Source organism: Furipterus horrens, unplaced genomic scaffold, assembly GCF_987537825.1.
Source record: "Furipterus horrens unplaced genomic scaffold, mFurHor1.1.pri manual_scaffold_1, whole genome shotgun sequence".
Classification (NCBI taxonomy): domain Eukaryota; kingdom Metazoa; phylum Chordata; class Mammalia; order Chiroptera; family Furipteridae; genus Furipterus; species Furipterus horrens.
In genome coordinates this window covers 23,029,512-23,048,849 of record NW_028327171.1, presented here as the reverse complement: position 1 = coordinate 23,048,849, position 19,338 = coordinate 23,029,512, and the positions used below count along the sequence as shown (strand labels likewise).

At 40.7% G+C, this 19,338-nt stretch overlaps 1 protein-coding gene across 2 annotated transcripts in view; it reads right to left on the bottom strand.

Moving 5' to 3' along the window:
- Positions 1-16,950: 16,950 nt before the first annotated feature.
- The window catches only part of GMPS (guanosine monophosphate synthase), a 50,458-nt gene continuing 48,070 nt past the window's right edge, over positions 16,951-19,338 (bottom strand). For both annotated transcript variants that reach the window (XM_090273123.1, XM_090273114.1), the window contains exons 15-16: positions 18,318-18,490; positions 16,951-17,070 (exon numbers count right to left, since the gene is read on the bottom strand). In XM_090273123.1, coding sequence (XP_090129249.1) covers positions 16,969-17,070; positions 18,318-18,490 — 275 coding nt within the window. In that variant the 3' untranslated portion in view covers positions 16,951-16,968. The remainder of the gene's footprint in view (positions 17,071-18,317; positions 18,491-19,338) is intronic.

Sequence of the window (19,338 nt, the reverse complement as noted above, 5' to 3'; positions counted from 1 at the left end):
AGTGAGCTGCTTCTCCCCAGTACCACCTGCTGAGGCAGGTCTTCGGGAAGCCCTGGAGCCCCTGCCTGGAAGCTCTGGAAACCCTGGCAGGCATCTCTCAGACTCTTGCTGCAAAGCCAGGGCGCTGTGGACAGGAGGAACCCTGCAGGCTTCAAGACTGAAGCATCGCAGGTCTTGATATCTCTGCTGAGCTGAAGGGGTAGAGATTATTGATTTCTTTTTAGTTAACAGATGGTGGTGGGAAGGAAGGAGGCAGCATATCCAACTGCGAAACTGTATGGGGTTTGGGCTGGTAAAGGTGGTCAGAACTAGCTATAGCATGACCGACCCAGATCCCCAGAGTACAATGGAGGCTGTTTGGGGGGAAAAGAGACTCATGAAAAAATACCGAATCCATGGGAAAATATTGTAATCTCAATTAATGTGGTTATCAGGGTGTGTACAGATGTGATGGTCAGTTTCTAACCTAGCTGCTCTGCCTCTGGCTACTGTAAGATATTTACCTTGGAAAGCTGAGATTTCTGGGTACCTCTCCTTTATGGAGGAAGAAAATTTCTGAGGGCTGAGCTAGGCATCGAGACATAAAAAAAGGTGAGACACTGCACATGGTGTAGTTAAAAGGCTCCTCTATTCCTAGAAAGAAAGTGTGGTCAGCCTCAAGGACGGGGCACAGGGGACGGATGCTCCAGAATCTTCAGGTTTCTCCTCAAGAACGCAAAGCTTCTCAAGTGTCTGAGGTGGATTCAGGGAATGGAAGGGGGCTATAGGATAATTGCATATTCAGTGGGAATGGGCTCAGCTGGGAGGGAAGATGGAGTACCTCTGTTTTTTCTTTGCTTGTAATAAAAAGAAAGGTGTTGGGGGAAGGCACATGGCCATAAAACCACAAGGAACAAGGTGAAGCATGAAGTAATCCAAAATAAACTTTCGGAGAATTAGCCACTTCTTTCTAAGGCTGGGATCAGGGCAAGAGGAGCTGTTCTGTTGAATCACTCTTAACAGGAAGGATTCTCTGGCATCACATCTAAACCAATGTTGACAAAAGAAGAAGAGATGAGTGTCAAAAAGCAATGAGATAAGAGGGTACAAGGGAAGGGAGAAGCTGCCAGACAATGGATACTTAACAAGGGTCCTAGTTTTACCTACTGAGTACCACCTCTGGAGCTATTGGGAGGACATCCAGAAGTTTGGAATCCAGACTAGATCTGGGAACATTGAACTGACAAGTGTCGACACTGGTGGGCTGATTTCTGAGCATGGAATAGATAGGAATTAAGGACAGAGGCCATGGTGTAGGACAGCGCTCTCTCTCTAGGATGTAGAGAGCTAGGACAAAGAACTGGGTCCTGGAGTTGCCTCTTTGTAATAGTAAGCATGAATCCACAGAGCCAGGTCGGACCCACATTAGTGGGGACTAAACGCCAGAAAATGTCAGCTCTCCTGCTAACGATAATTGCAGGAGTGTAAAAGAGGCTACAAAGGGATGTTCAGTGAAACTGTGGTACAACAAAATTTGGATGACAAATCTTAGTTAATAGGGACAAGCCAAGTAGTGGTCATATTGGGTGATGAAGTGGCCCTGGAAAATGTTAGCTCTTTTGTTAATAATTGGGAGTGCTTTACAGTGACTGTAGAACATCCTGCAGTAAAAATTTTGATAAGATAAAATTTAGCCAATGTTTTTATTCATAGGGACAATCTGGTGGTGTCCTCATTGAATGAGGAACAAGATATCAGAAAATGTTGGTTCTTCTGTTGATAGTAATTGGAAAAGATCTAGGGCAATTAATGATATTTAGAGTCAAACAGTAGGGCAAAACTTGGGTGGCCAAGTATACACAGGGACCACCTAGTAAGTGCCCACACTAGGTGAGGGTCTGGGCCCCTGAAAATGTTAGTTCGATGGTAATTGGAAGAGCTTTAGGGTAATGAGAGAGAAGCCTAAAGAGAAAGTGGGTTAGGATAAAACCTAGATGGCTAACCAACTCATTTCTTAAATCTGTTAGGTCAGTGGGTCCTGCCCCTGTGAGTGGTCAAATGAGGAGGTTTTCCATGAACTCTAATTCTTATCATTTAAAAAAAAATTTAAAGATAATCTGGTGAGACAGACCAAGAGTTTGTCGCACAGAAAGCGGACGCTTCAAACAAAGAGCTGAAGTAGACATGAAGAATGGAGAAAGAAATGTAGACGTAGGGAAAGAGAAGAAAAATGCACACTAGGAGATAGAGAAGTGGTATTGAAAATGGAAGGAAAAGGGGCAAAAAGCAAGAGAAAAACAGGGTCAGACAAAGAAATTAAGGTAAATTATTCTTTCCCTTTTCTCATTCACTCCTGCCTTTTCCCCCCTCTTTTCATAAATATGCAATATCTACTATCTGTCAAGCTAAGTACTGGAGATAAAAATAATTAAGGCTCACTCATTGCTCAGGGCTGACACTTGAGAGATTACAACAGTAAATTGTTAGTAAGGTGAACATCAAGCTTTGAAGAGGAATTAAGGATTGTCAGAGTGAGGATGGATCATAATATGTCCAAGGATTTGGTTACCAGGCATCCTGTCTGACAGAGATGGGTGGTGCTTCAGCCTGGGATTACCTCCACGTACTAAGACTGGGATTCACAGACACGTGAGCGGTGGGCTGTCCTAAATCATGTTAGGTGTCTTCATCCCAGCCCTCATGTTGGAAGCTGATCTCTGTCTCTTCCAGGCCTGAGATCTCAGGAGTCTTCATAAGAAAAGCTGCATGAGATTAAAAAAAAGAAGCATTAGTTCCTTCGTAGCTCTAACTGGAGCTAGATTAAAATAAAAAAAGAATCAAAGTATCTAAGAGCCATATTATCATTCTGTTCAAGTGTCATGAGCAGATTTAAGCATGGAGTGGGCATTCAAATGTTGTTTGAATAGATTATTAAATAAATTAGCTTTTGAGGGCATCAGACAACTTTTCTTCAAGCATTAAATTCTGCTTTCCAAAAAGACCTCTCAAGATTGAAAAATTAATCTGCACAATTCAATACAAATTAGCTCAAAAGAGGAAAAGATCTTGCAGGTGATGGTTCTCTCTGCTGAAAGGACTGTGGTCCTGGTTCTTTCAAGAAGGAAGCAGATGGGTTTCTTAGTTTTAAACTAAACTTGATGGGGAAGCCTCAAATGGCACTTCAGTTGCCCAAGACAAAGACAAGGCTAATGGGAACAGACACTTGCTCTCAGGTGTGATGGTAGGCAGGTAGGAGGTGGGGTCTGCCCCTGACCACTAGGGTCTATGGGGCTGAAGAGACTGGGGTAGAAAGAAGTGCTCCCAGGACCAGAGTCCTCTGTGCAGCTCCACCTTTAACCAGCTGTGCAATCTTCCCACCGCTGGAAACTTAGTTGCCCTTTGGGATAAAATACAACTGTTTTCCCAGGTCTCATCTTCTAGGAATATGAATAAACTAGAGCTAAGCCTCAAATAACCTTGAAGCCAATAGTATTTCCCTTCTTTCTAAACTTCTGTATAGGCCAAAGTTATCAAGAAATAAAACTAACCAGTTTGTGTTTCCATGCCTTTTCCTTTTCTTTCCATCCCAACCATCGAGACGATAAGGGGAGCTTCAATAGCTAAAATCAGACAGCAAGCAGACGGGGGGTGGGGGCATTATAAATAGTCAGGCTTGCAAGGCTGAGGGATGGAAAGGCATCAGAAAGCATTCTGAACTTAAATTATAGTTAGACCAAGTCACTCTGTGTGAGCTCCAACAGCCTGCACTGTCCAAGTCATACAAGGGTTTTTGTCCTAGAAACTAAGTTTCCAGAAGAGTAATAAATGGTAATTGCTTAAAACCAAGGAAAGCTGACCTCATATCATTTTTTTTTTTTTCAGACATCTGGTCGCAAGTGTGTGTCAAAATGAGACAGTCTAACTTTTAGTGGTAAAGAATGAAAAGGAAAAGAAACCAATTAAAATAGGAACTCTTTTCCTGAATGAATCAGAAACTAAGCTGGTAATGTGCTTTGTGCCTCAGTCTGGGCATGGAGGAGAGGGAGGGGGCAGCAAGAAATTTGGGAAATGTTTAACCCTTGTGCAGGGGGCCCTTTAACATCCTTTCTGAATTATTAGACCAAGATTGATGAATTTTATTAGTCCAGAGTCTCACTGCCTAAATTAAAAAACTCAACTAAGATTTCTTCCCTTCGTTGCTCAAATTTTTTCAATACTTGCACCGTTTTGATCTTTTAACTTCAACTGAAAATTGCATGATCTGTGGACCCCCAATCTCCCTTTCTGGTTTGGTTCTTTTGGGTCCTGATGCCAAACTCCTGTCTATCGCAGGAGTCATGACTGGGATCTACCAGCCCTGTACTCTGGTGCCCCACGTGACTGCATCTGAGCCTCCCAGGTAGAACAAAGACCACTCCTGTCACGACTCTCCAGTGCCGAAAGGACCCAGTCCTATGGGGAGGGGGCCAGGAGATCACATTGCAGACAATTCCCTGGGGACTGCTTGTTTGGAGAAGCACACTGGGAGTCAGCTCTGCAGACATGCATGGCCGGCCTGACTAGCTGGACTGCCCCAGCCCTAGGAGGAGGGCAGCTAAGAGCAACAAAGCCCACATACCACATGGTGCCACTTCTTCTGTCTTCTGTGGAAAGACACAAAGGGCCACTCATACCATCTGGAAAAGAGTACTAAGTGCTACTAAGAACTGAGTCTACCTTCTATCTACCCACCTCTCTTCCTATCCTCCTGCCCCTCCCATTATCCCTGCTCCTTTCTGTGAATCTCTTCAGTTCTCACCTATTTTCCCCTGCGTACTCATAACCTCACCTTGCATAGGGTCAACACAGCCTCTCAGGATCCAACTCTAATTAAATTCTTTCAGAATCCCCCAGTTTATACTGCCAATGCAGGAAATTATAATCAACTCTATCTAGAAAGGGCCCTTAATGCCAGGCTACTATGTCTCTGATCGCAACCAGTCTATGAACAGGTTGCCCTTGTCTGTTGCTGTCGGTTGTAGCAAGGAGTGTGTAGGGTCATACAAAACAAAACGAGCCTGGCCCTGACCGGCATGGCTCAGGTGGTTGAACACTGTGTGAAAAAGCGAAAGGTCACTGGTTCAATTCCCAGTCAGAGCTCATGCCTGGGTTGTGGGTTTGGTACCTGGTTGGGGCACTTATGAGAGGCAAACAATCAATATTTCTTTCTCACACATCAATGTTTGTCTTTCTTATCTATACTCTTCTCTCTAAAAATAAACAAACAAAACCTTAAAAAAAAAAAAACAAGTCAGCTGAAGCAGTAGAGGCTGTGGGCAGAGCAGGCCACGTGTACAGTGATTACCATTTGCTGAAAAACTGTCACATGCCAGCATTGCACTAGGGGCTACATCAAAAATAAAACCTCTTACTTAGTCCTTACAATAATCCTAGTAGGTATGTACTAATTTCATCTCACTGTACATCAGGGAACATGTTCAGAAAGATTAACTTGTCCAAGATTACACAGCCGACAACTGATGAAGCTAGAGAAACGGCCTCAAGAAATCTGGTTCTCTACCCGTGTTACTTCTCTCTGCTGCTGACCCGCTTGTCATGGACAAACTACCTTTGACATTCCTTACCCAACCCCTCCCTGTAAGTTCAGATGATGAGGTCCAGTCTACCAGTAATTTACGAAAACTAAGAGTTTTCTGACCAAAAGGCAAGCAATTAAAAACAAAGTGCAATGACAACAAAATCACAATTATCAACAACAGAAGCTAAAAAATAAAAACAAAAACAAACTAAGCAGACAACCAGAGTGGGAACAGAATCATAGGTAGGGGGAGCACGTGGAGGGGAGTTCAGCTGGGAGGGGGAAGAGGGGAGGAGGAAGGAAATGTGCAGGAATTAAGTAGTAGGAGGGTGCAGAATAGAGAGGGGGATTAGAAAAGAGCTTATACGTACGACCCATGGACATGGACTGAGGGGGATGGGACTGCTAAGGGAGGGGGGTCACTGGGTGGAGGGGAGCAAAGGGGAAAGAAATTGGGACAACTGTAACAGCATAATCAATAAAATATACAGAAAAACCATAAAGTATGGAACATAGTGCTGATTAAGCATTTGATGAGCAGCCACTATAAGCCAAACATAACTGTGGGCAGTGGTGCGGCACAAAATCAGGACCCATTCTGTTCCCTCACAGAGTTTACAACCGAGAATGGGAATGACAGGCAAACAACTGCGAAGCAAGGCAGACGGACTCAGTGGGGTAAGACCGATGCGCATGTGTGCTACAGGAACATAGAGGAGAGCAAATGCTCTGATTTACAGGAACTGAGGGAGGCTTCTAGGAGGGGTCACAAGCTGGGCTTTAAGCACAAGCTGACTTCACACCAGCCCAGGCACATAGGGCTCAGCCTGGACACGCAGACAGGGGCAGGGAGATGCCTCAAGGTTGAGTGGCTGGAAGATATTCTTGGAAGTTGAAGCTGGAAAATTAATTACATGCCAGGTGAAGCTGTCTGGGCCTATTCCATGGACACAGGAGGTTATTGATGTTTGGAACAGACAAAGAAGGCAGCCAGAACTTTCCATGAGTCCACAATCTATGTGAAATGGAGATACTAACTTGGAGAGGAAAGATGCCCAGAGGCTGAGAAAACCCTCAGCTGCTACTGCAGTCAGACAGAACATAGACAACTGAGGGCCTGCCCTGTGGTGGGAGCTAGAAATGGAAAGAAGTAGACTGAAGAGACATCTCAGAAGAAGGAGTGGCCACCTAAAAGCAAATCAGAGATGCACATGGAAGGTTGGGAATGGTGAGGGAGCCAGAGGCATCAAACATGACATGATCTCCTCTAGGCTCGGAGTCTGCTCTCTGGAGTCCAGCACAATGCCATGCACAAAACAGGTGTCAATCAATAGTCATTGTCATATATGTGCTCACATTCGCTGGGAAGATAATACATGTCAAGTTGCATGTACCTCCCCCTTACTGAATAAGTGTAAAACGTTTATGGTAATCACAATGGATAATAAATCTCTCTCACTCTTCTACTGTGGAACCACAAAATAAATGCAGCCTATGGCTGCCTCACATTTGCCAGGCCTCTCAGCAGCCCGCCGGTGTTCAAAAATAAACCTCCTAGGATTTATTCTTCACTTTTCTGAGTAATGAACTAATAGTGTTTCCCTGCTGCACGAACAGCTGAAAAACAGCTTTGAAATCCTCATTGAGATTTAATTACCTAACCTTCTTTGCTTAAACTCTCCTTTTATCTTGGTGAAAAAGAGTACTTACAAGAGGCTCAGAGAAGAACACAAGAACAGTTTCTAAAGGAAACCTGAACTGCCAGTTGGCCAGTCTAAGCATAAGCACCATGGAAACTGCTCAGACCACCTGAAGCCAGGACTATCACCCCCTGCCTTGAATGCTGTGATTTTCTGCCTCCCTGGCACGGAGGACCTTTACCACCCACCCTCATGAAAAGTGAACAGAAATCCCCAATAATGGCATGCTATGCTCCAAGCATTCTTATTTTAATCTACAATTCAAACAGAATTTGCCAAACAACCAAACTGTCTGCCCAGAGTTAAAAAAATAATAATGGTTTTTATAAACACAGCTCTGCACTTGGGGCTTTCGCACAGAGGGCTGAAGTCACACGAAGGGGAAAATGTAAGTGGTTTCCTGTTTGGTGATGTCAGGCGGGGAAGCATGGGTGCAGGCGAGGTGACCTGAGCTTAGCTTCCTCACCTACGTGTCTGATGCGTGGAATTCTCCTACTGGACATTTTTCCTTTGACGTTAAGCCTTGTCTTCTTCTCGCAGCATTTCGTTTTTACATTTTATGAACGAGGCTCTAATAAGAGTTCAAAGACAAAAAATCATTGAACCTACTTTCAGGAAGTTTAGTTTAGTTTGAAGAAAATAAATACAAACACGTAAAATAGAAATCAGTAATAAACAACGTCATGGAATTCCTTGACAGGCAATGGGAGCTTGGAAAGCAATCTTCCATACTACAGACGATGAGGATAGACTGCAGAGTGGGACAGAAGAGCCTGGGGCCAGAGGCGAATGTAACAGCGGCTGCACCAGGCACGCGCCCTGGGCCCCGACTTCTGAAGGGTCCCACAAAACCCCAACTTTACATTGTTTTCTAATGACACCAAGGTTGGTTTCATTACTACGCTGCATCCGTCGTCGTCGTCGGCAGCCGTCCGTCTCGAGAGACGATGGTGTAGCTTCTTAAGAGTCTATCTGCACCGCCGAGAATGGCTGTGCAGTCCGACTCGGGAGTGACACGGTATCTGTCTCCTCCCGTGTTGAATTGACATCTTGCGATGACGCTGGAGTGTCCTCTCCAGTGAAGCTGAAGCTACAGAGCCTGGGCAGGGTGATATGGAGGGTCTGCTGTTGCCCATGCAGCAGACCCCCCTCTCTCTTCGCAGCTGAAGGATCCAAGGGGAAAGACAGAGTCAATACAGCTTGGCTTCAGGTGCGCCGCAGGAGTTGCCGGTGTTGACTACAACGTCAAACCGCCTTAGGGACTCCGGCTCCGGATTTTCTGTCGGGGTTTACTCCCTTAGCCTTTCCCCTGAAGAGGTATGCCACAAGGCAGCGGAGGTTTTTTGGAATCAGAGTTTTCCTTCTCTGATGTGCCCTGACTGGAAGATCGAACCAGCGACACTTAGCTCGCAGGCTGACGCTCAATCCACTGAGCCAAACCAGCCAGGGTACAATATGGTTAACATGTATTTTTATTTCCCCTGTCTCTTTTTAGTCAGTTTATACACTTGCAGCTCTATTTAGCACGCACCTTCCTGGAATATTCCACACTTCCTACCTCTCCATAGCCGAAGGCCTGCCAAGACTCAGCTCCCCATCCAAAGAGTGACATAACACACTTGAACATCGCATGAGCTTGTTGTGTTCTCCCTCACCTCTCAACATTTTGTGGGAAGTACTGCCTGAATATTTTATTCTGCAATTACTCACATGCTGATTTATCACATCTATTATTGTCCCAAACTTCTTTCCCCAATGGCAAGAGGACAAATGTTTTTTTTTCCGAATACAAGACTGGAGATCAGGAGGCAGGAGACAATGGGTTCTGTTCTCTGTGCTAGGGATAATATCATGTGGCACGTATTTCGTAAAGATGCATACAGAGCCCTTGTATCACCGAAAGCAAATTATCCCACTCCATGCACAAACTCTGCAGACGTAGCAGAGTGCAAATTCACCTGAACTGTCCCAGCTAATTAAGCACAACGGGATTACCAATTCCACATCATGTTCTGTCTGCACTGCCATGTTTTCAACAACAGACCATGCTCACACCAGCACTTCACAGATAGAGCAGTCTCATACATTTTTCATACTTTCACTTGACCACACAGGCAGTATTAGTCCCACATTACATTTGAGTTAACTGTTGCCCAGGAGATGGTGCCTTGCCCAAAGGAACACAGCTACATGGAGTCAGAAATCAATCAAGTTTATTGGATTTCAGGTTGTTTCATCAGCAGAATTAGGAACAAATATTATTTCTAACATACATTCACAAAATTACATACCTAACAACTAAACTAAGAATCTTACTTTAAGTCGTGAGTACTCTTTAAGATTTCAGAATAGATGCTTATTCCTATTTCTCAAGAGAGAAAACTACATTTTCTACAATGATTCTCTCGAGATTCAGGATAAAGTGAAGTCACACAAAGGTGAAACTATATTTAAGATAACTGTGCTCCTTTAGTAAGTTTCCAGTTTAATTTAGTCCCAAACTAATGTGAGCAGCACTGACTCCCTCTCTCTCTGTCTTAATGAAACACATCTCTAAATTCAGAAAACACATTCAAAGGATGGCCATCGCTGCCTAACAATTTTTTTAAAAATGTGTGTGATGTGACTGTTTCCCCTATAGTAACAAATGTGTAGATAACACATAGGCATGGTGTAAATTCAGTAAATCAAAAGTCACTTCTATAGTATAGGTTTAAAAAGTATAGGATCGTTTTAAGCCTCTGTAGTAACAACACTTACCTGACAAAGGAAGCTCTGCTGTGAATCTAAGTATACAAAAAACTTGGTTCCAGGCACATTCTATATGTGTACATTATGTTACATACGGTATAACTGTTTCTCCACTCTTAGGAAGATACACTGAGATTTTAAAATATCTGTATTTTCTCAAAACCAAGAAAGGTAACTTTCATTATTAAGGACACAAGTGTATTTTAGATATACCTTCCAAGTTAAGACAACTAAATTGAGAAAGAAAAAAAATCAAATACTCATACACCACGGCTCTCAAAGCGTCTCCTAAGGCACCCCCAGCCACTGCAGCAAACTGACAGACACAGGTGAACTCCAGCTTGTAGGTCAGTTAAACAGGGTCATGCTACCTTCCTTTCAGTGACGTCTCATCTTAGCAAAGCTGGGTTTCAGTGGCTGCTGTGATAAAAAGCACTGTGCAAAAATCAGCACGGGGCAATGAGGATGGCAGTGTTCAGCCGACCTCTAAGTTTAATACATTGTACAATGCTCAACAGGTACATATGTACCATTAATAGTTAATGATAGTTATTTAAGAATATATTCTTTTGGTGTAATATTTCTTGAAACAACTACTAGTTATTAGGACATAATTACCTTTAGTTTGAACATTACTATCACTTAGTAAGTGGAATTATTTCACTATTCAAAAAATTACGAATGAAACTGTGAAAGGAGAAAGTTTGGGGACCTCTGTAATAAGTTTGTGTCATGTACATTAATAGTCTGACCAGGAAAAAAAAAGTAAAAAAGATCTTTCAAAATGTTTCCCATTCAATGGTATACTCTTAATAACTCTAAGCAAAAGCAAAAATCTGATGAGAAACAGGCTAGGAAGGCGCAAAAACACTGAATTATTTTATAAAACACTCCAAGATATTTTTTATTTTAAATCTCTGATTACTCACTGCCAACCTTTGGGAAATCTTACAATGTGCTACATCACTTATTCAATCATCAAGGGAAAGTACTAATTCTTGAATCTAAGTAATAGGAAAATAGATGGGATGCTAGGTGTGTATGCTTGAAGAATTTTAAGGTAATTTTTGAACTCACAATGGTCATAGCATATAATTCCTAGTACTTTTTCCTTAAAAAAAACAAAAGCACTATCGTTGCATTCATAACATTACAGCCTTACCACACTGTAAAAGAAGTTGCTTTCCAGAAGAATCAGATGAAATTTTCTTGCACTTAGCTACCTTTTTAGTCCATTGAAACTTTTTTTTTTTTATTTAGAGCAAATAGCAATTATCCTAATGCAATTAGGTAAAGGCATCTTGACAAAAGGCAGTTATTCACTATTTAATATAGCCTCATTAAGTGGAAATTTTTAAAATATCGTTTTCTCTATGGTGTTAATTTTTCTAAAAAAGAATGTGTTGGCAGGTTACATATTGCCTAAAAGAAAAATATAAAACTGCATATGGAATGGCATTCTGAAATATGGAAAACATACTTAATTAGAATTCAACCCAGTGTCTGGATAACAGTGAGGTTAAAGTGAAATTCCTAGCTGCTTTTCTAGTATCTAATGTAGATGTCACTAAAATAACCCACTATCTACAAAAAAACCTATTTAGCTATGGTATAAAATATAGCTTTTGATAATAGTAATATTTTCTAAAAAGGAATGAGATTTTTGAGATAAAAACTCAGTATTACTTTGAGCCATGTTAAAACAATAAAAACTTGTCAAAATACAGTTGAATTAAACAGTCTTCTCAGATAGCAGAAGGCCAGAAAGGAAACATACCAGAGCAATGTAGCTACCTCAAAGTAATTACTGAATTCAGTTTCTGAACATGGTTATTTCTTCTAACCTTTGTATTGGTAACCCACTAATATAAACATTTACTTTGATGGGTTTGATCAAGAAATTGAGAACGAATTTGGTCAAATATAAATAAATATGGAAATCAAATAAGTGTGTGACTCTTTAAGCTAGTCATTTAAATAAAAAGCGACCCAGTATATTATGTCCACTATGCTCAGTGTTAACATTCTGAGCAAAATGCTGCCCACCCTCTTACATACATGAGATTATGTTTATATTACAAAAACCCCTAACAGTATATGCAATTTCTTATTTCCCATATCCTGATAGTGTCTGTCCTCTTTGCTCTTGCTTCTGATTTTCTCATGGACACTAAAGCTTAATGACAAATTATAAGTCATTTCCTCCTTTATGAAGTATATTGAAGACAAAAGGCATTAAAGTCATTTCACATTCATTTAGCAAAGTGATTTTGTGCCAATATTGTCACAACATACGTTTCAGTGTCAATATACGTTTCAGAATACATGATTTCACAACTATTACTGACTCCAATTAACAAAATATTTCTTTTGAAAAGTCTATTCAAAAGATTATTCACTTATTCAGTTAATATCTTAAGATCATAGATCAAAGACAGAAAATTACTTACCTTAAACATCTGTATTCTCTAAAAGCATATACTCCACTTTAATTACTCTGTGTACCCAAGAAATAGCCAAACTCCCCATAAAGTTTCATGATTTTGCTACTCAAAGGGCTCTTAACAAGGCCAAAAAATGACACAGGTATTATTAGTGAACAAATACCTTAATAGATAGGCAAATTAAGATGGTGTTGCTCAAAAAAATTCTCATTCAAGGAACTTAAGTTACAGGTAGGTAATCTCTCTTTAGCTCTCTAGAGAATTATCTCAACAACACAGCTCCAGAACGATTTCTGACTGGGTACAGTATCGGTTTCATGATCTGGCTAGACTCAGATTTGGAGAGCTGACTGCAGCATAGCGGTAGATTTCTCCTCTTTGACCAAAAAAAAAAAAAAAAAAAACAGGGCAAAAGGAGTATGTTGAGAGAAGCCAGTCTAGTTATTGCAAAGACCTCAACAGGGGCAACATATGTCAGCTGCCCTGATTATCAAACAGACCTTTGGAGTGTCTGAGCTATAACATAGTACTAGTAGAATCAGTTCCAGAGTCTGGTCCCTAGCTCTGAACTAATTTAGCTATGAGATCTTCCACAAGGCAATATCTATGGCCTTCTCTTCTCACCTATAGGTATGTCTAAGATTTAAAACCCTAAGTAAATAGGCCAGGTATGCTCATTAGCAATTTATTCCAGTGGAGAGATTTCTGTGTATGCTCGGGCCCCACCAAGATTCAAATTCAATTGATTCGATTGTGACATCTGGGTACTACACAGACTTAACTCCTCAGGTAGTAGTAAGACACATCCAGGTTTGAGAACCACTGGGCCTCTTCCATATCTAAGACCAGGGCTGGGAGCTGGCATTCTGGCGTGCTTTGGGGGAGTCCAAATCTTTTGTAATTAAATGAAACATTCAGGAATATAAGAGCCACGAATGCCAACATTACCATTGTCAAAGTCCTACAGTGATGAAAAAAATACTCCATCACCTGTGTGGCTAAGTTACCACAGTAGAGGCAAAAGGAGACAACCAACCTGTACTCAGTTACTTGTTACTTTCTTCATTTGGGCCAATGAAAGAAGCATCCACTGAGGTGTGTCATCACCACATTCCAACGAGAATTCAGGAGGGAGAGAGAGGAACAGGATGTGGAGAACAGTGAAGGGGATTAGTGTGGAAAATAGAGACAGGTGTGTAACACTGGGCTTGAGTGTCAAGTGGAATTTCTGAAAGCAGTATCTCTAGAAATTAATCACTAATTGTCAGTAAGGAGATGATTAACACTTTGAAAATACATTTATCCCTGATGGTCAATTACACACTGAGAACCTCCTGTTAGGCCTTACCTTGAAGGGCCTTCGAGCATTACCTTCAAGGCAGAAAGCTGAAAGCCTGGATTCTAACTCCAGCTCTGCCAACAATTAACTGTAACTGATTATGGGAGAGTCTGCATTAGCTCAAAGCAAAAGCATATTCTATCAACTTTCTCAAAAATACACAATAAAGAGCTCGCCACTGGGTACATGTTGATGGGTATTTTCCAACTGTCACGGTCACAACAGATTTCTCAAGTGTTCAAACCTCGCTTATGTATACCATAGCTTCAAAAAACGGAGTGGAAGGTAATTAACACTTTAGTTTACAGTGTATTTTGATGTTTACCTTCGACTGATATTAAAAAAAAAAAAAAAAAAAACTACTCCTTTTCTCCTGCAATGGTTTTTCTTATTATTTATAAAGTAATAATTTAGCACTGGATCCATCGTACAGATAAAGAAACAGAAATGACTTGAACAAGTTCACACAGCTTTTCAATGGCAAGACAACACACTAAAGATGGATGGATACTCCCACCTACATAATCTGAATGCCTTCATTCTCTAGAGGTTTGACTCAAGCATTTTGGTAAAACAAGCTATCAGGAGACAAGCCAAAACACAGCAAGAAAACAAACCTTTACAATTCTTGTTTGGCTATACGCATGCAGCTATTTCAGGATGAGGGCAGCAAAATATGGGGAAACTGTACACCTGTCTCCCAGATATATCTAAAGACTCCCCCTTCAGAATTTAGGTCAGCTATGTTATTTCTAACACAGCAGACAATCACAGGTGGAACCATTAAGGTGGGACTGGGTGTTCGGTTCTTATAAATTCTTAGGAATAAACGGTGCTTTCACCACTCTGCCACCCTCCTTCTAATAGGTAAAAAGAAACAAAATATATTTATATAGATAGAGGTGTGTGTCCCAGGGAGGTCGTGAATGATGGGAATGCAGTCATAATCTACCAAGGATCATAGCTAATTCTGAAGCTCATTAGGTAATCATTACTAAGCTGAGCTTGTTTTTTTAAGAGTAAAATGTGATTGTAATCTTAACATTTCTCTGCTGCTCAAATGAAATCCTGTGAAGGTATAGTGTAATACTGTATGGCACAAAATAAAAAAAATGCTTTGCAAAAGAAGAGAGGGTACCAAGTATCAGGAAATTTCTGAATTTCAGCTATTTTGATTTTTTTTCTATATCATGTCAAGGTGTGTTTTGGAGAAACCATTTTTCCAGGATTAAGTAGGAATATATAAGAAGGGGTTTAGTGAACAAATATCAGGAAAACATTAAGTTTAAAATAATTAACAATTGTTTTTAACTTCAAAATTTCTCAGAGCCTTGAATACAATATGGACCATGAGTCCCCCAGATCTCCAAGGTGGAAGGACAAGTGAGCAACACCTTCCAAACTGACGTGACCTAACCCTTTCATGAAGACCGCTGCAGTGGAGCCATGCTCCCTAGAACACACTTTAGGGGAAAAATGACGACAACACTATTACAATTACTACATACATATTCTTCCTAGTATTTGCTTGAAAACAAAATCGTAAGACACTTTTGTTAGAAGAGAAAAATTTTCACATAAACATTAATGTTTGTAAACCCTTTATAGGCTGTCTGTTCCAGCTCTAGAACAGTATGATTCCAGACCTGTTAAGGCCAGATCACTAACATATCCTCTTTTCAAAAGGCCATTATGAATAACTCACCATCAGGACAGAATGAACTTTTCAAGTTTTGTAGAAGTCATTTGACTCCTTGGTCTCAGGTAAGGGTATCTGTTACAACAGACAGAACTCTTCCCATGACGTTCCAGCAAGTGTTCTTGTCCTCTGGACCAGCCAGAATAAAGGCATCTGCCACGCATAATTTTATTGTTTATCTAACACTGAATCCCATACAAAAATCTTATTTTGACTAATACAGAATTTTGAAAATAAGAGGCAGCAACCTGAGATGGAAACAGTATGACAAAAACATGGATATCTTAAAATTAATATAATGCTATATGTTGATTACACCTCAATTAAAAAATGAACAAAGAAAAACATGGTACCATTCTTCAATAGTAACATCTGCTAAAATACTGAGAAATGGTTGTAGAATTTACATCTAATACTGTCTATTTTTAGAGTGCTTCTATAAATGCTATAAAGGATCTGGCAGAAACTGGTGGCAATGGCAGCAAGTCCTACACCAGTTCTTGCTCACAGCTAGTAGGGTTACAAAGTCTGGCAATAGCCTGCATGGGCCAAGGCTAGTCACAGTCTCCGGGCAGTGAGTAATAAACCTGTCTACAGATTGCATCTAAGAGTTCATTTTACAGCTCTTTACTAGATGACGTAAACTGTGGGCATGCATTTGTAAGCTGCGGGTATGTGTGATGGTTTTCATGGTCTCAGAGCTTCCCCTCTGACCAAACAAGATTAAAACGCTCAAACTTTATGCTACACCGGGGACAGTCTCTTTGAGGGAGAGAAGAGAAACTTCCTATGCAAGGCTGCTTGGAGCAGGGAATAGGAGGCAGGGAGGGGATAGCTACTTACTAATGAAAATAAAGCTCCTCACTAATGGCTGTGACAGCATAAAATTCTAAAGTACCTCAACAAATTCCTGGTGCTTTCCATATGAAGCTAGCTTACATTTTGTAACCTCGTGTACTGCTCAAGTGGCTGGATTAGCCCACGCACACCTTTACCAGATTTGCTTATCACTTCCCTCAACCTTCGGAGAAATAGGGTTACTTAGAGGGAAACTCAGATTCTCTGACAGGTATGCATACTAAGTCACACTGTTAAATAATGGGTTTTTTCTAACAGCGCCTAGAAACTGGTAAGGGAACAGAATCCCATTACTACCCCCAAATCACCCACCTTCATACATCTTCATTAACAGAGACATCGATAGCAACATTGAGTTTATACATAAAGAACAAGTGAAGCAAAGGCAAATGCAGTGTCAATCTGTCTGAGTGTAGGCAATGATGCTTTGATTATACCCGTACAAATTCTTCAATCCCTTTTAGTTATCCCCAGAGCAGCCCTTAGGCCATAGATTTTTGCTGTGAAGAATTCAGATGTGATGTAGCCGCTCCTGTACTCCTCACAACACTGCATGTCAATACTGGGAATGGTTTCTAATCAAGTTAAACTGCACACAGTACTTTAACAGAACAAGTTTATTACTCCCACTCAGTAGTTCCTGGGGGCTTTGATGTTAAGTCATACATAATTCGAGAAATGCCAGGAATCTTCTTAATCTCAGTGACCATCTTCAACACCACCTGTAATAAAACAAAGAGTACAAATAGAAGAGCCAGAACCCACTGCATGCCCAAAAGACCTAGAGGGCTTGTATTTGCAATTTGAAATTATGATTTATCTTTACTGTTGTCCTCTATGTATATAGGATGGTTTCTGATTAATTTTATGTAGTGAACTTATTTCCCTCCATATATTTAAGTGGCTTAAATTCAGAACTACTCAAAGTACAGTCCATAAACAGGTACCAGCCTGAAAGTTATATGTGTTACAGGTCCACAACAAGTGTTTAGAAACATTTATGGCAATTTGGCATTGCTATGGCATCTAAACATACGATTTTATGTGTTGAAGCCAATTCTTCACAAGTTCTCAGTGGCTGAAACATACAGCTGAGGCTATCATGGTGGTGCATAATGCACTATAATAATAACCAGAGCCAAGTGTACAGGAGGAGAAGCCTTGGTCACTGACTGAACAAAAATTGGAAAAATCTGAGCCTCAGGAAAAACAGACCATATGCGACATTTCCCAACCCAGCGATGCAGCTATACCCAGAGACCTGCACTAGAGTACTAGAGCAGTGGTCCAAAGGCTCACTGTGATTTTCACCCACTAATTAGCAAAAGAATCCTTTGGAAATAATAGGAGAGGGAGATGTTAATCAAAAATGGAATTGCACCCTGGATGGATTGAGCACCAGCCTGTGAACCAAAAAGGGTGGCCAGTTCGATTCCCAGTTAGGGCACATGCCTGGGTTGCAGGCCAGGTCCCCATTTGGGGGCGCATGAGAGGCAGCCGCACACTGATGTTTCTCTCACTATTTCTCCCTCCCTTCCCCTCTCTCTAAAAATAAATAAGTAAAATCTTTAAAAAAAAATGAAATTGCTAGTAGGCAGAACATTGAGCAATTCACGGGTTTCTGGTCATAATGCCATCAGTTCTCATCCTAACTTCTAATAAACTCTTCTTCACTCCTAGGGTTTTCTTTTTTACTTGGAGAATTCTATTTATAAAGTAGAGATTAGTTGGCAAAATTAAATGAAATTATAGATTAGAGTTAGTAATCAGACATCTAGAGGGATATAAATTTAAGGCCTTTTTCTATTACAGTGTACTAAACAATCAAGTGTGGGGATATAAAGAGCCTGTCTTATGAATAGAAAACCAACCCCAGAAGTATCGACACTATCCCAGTCTATTCCAGTCACCATATTATAAAATGTACGAGGTATTGAAAATATACATTAAAAGAAAATATATAAATTACCTCTACAGGGATCTCATTGCCAGGTGTAGCAGGTATACCAGTCATGAAATCACTAGTAATAAAGGTTCGAATAACCACAGATCTCTGGCATGAAGGCTGCTTCTGAAGTGGGTCCCGATCAAAATGTAATGGTGTCAAAATCACCGGCATCTGGCTGATTTTTCCAGCATACCCTACAGAAAGGAAGTTAATATGTAGAGCCTACTACCATCCATGAAAAGCTGACCCAGTTCAATAAAATCCTCCCAGACAGTATCTAAAATCACATACATACACACACCACAGTTAGGACATGCATTCTGCATTGTTTCCAGCTACTCTCCTAGCATCTTAAGTAAACTCAATCACAAATACAAGTAATAAAATTTGATGACTGCAGTAATATGTTATAGTGATGATACTTGGTGTGTGTGTGTGTGTGTGCGCATAAACATATAAAGTCTATTCTTGTGGTTCATGGTAGTTATGATCTATACTACAAACACTAAACCATTGCTTCTAGAGGAAATACAGCTAAGTTCTTGCAAGCCTATGGTTACATTTTCATTAACCGATCAGTACATAACCTTGTTTTATGTGTTTCTGTTTAAAGACACCTTATTTATTATTTACTGTAGAGTCATTAACACTGAATGCACAGCCAACAGCACCATAATTCATATATGAACAAACCTTATACAGCCTACATATTTTCTCTGTAAGGCACATCACAGGCTTTCTGTGCTTAGAAACCTAGACAGCACCCAGCATTATGCTTGGGGCATATTTTAAGCAGTGAAATCACTAACAGAAAGCACAAAAATGCAAAAAATATGGCACTAAATAGACTACAAAAAGGACATTTGTTTACAGTGAGAGGACTGAAACAAGAAAGATGAACGCTGCCTTGTTCAACCTCAGCTGGGAACATGCAAGTTGGGCAACTAAAGCTTTTTGCCACTGTGCACATACATGTCAGCAAATGACCAAAGGGTGAATAAATTTTATATGAAGGTAATATCATAGAATTATTCATAAAAAT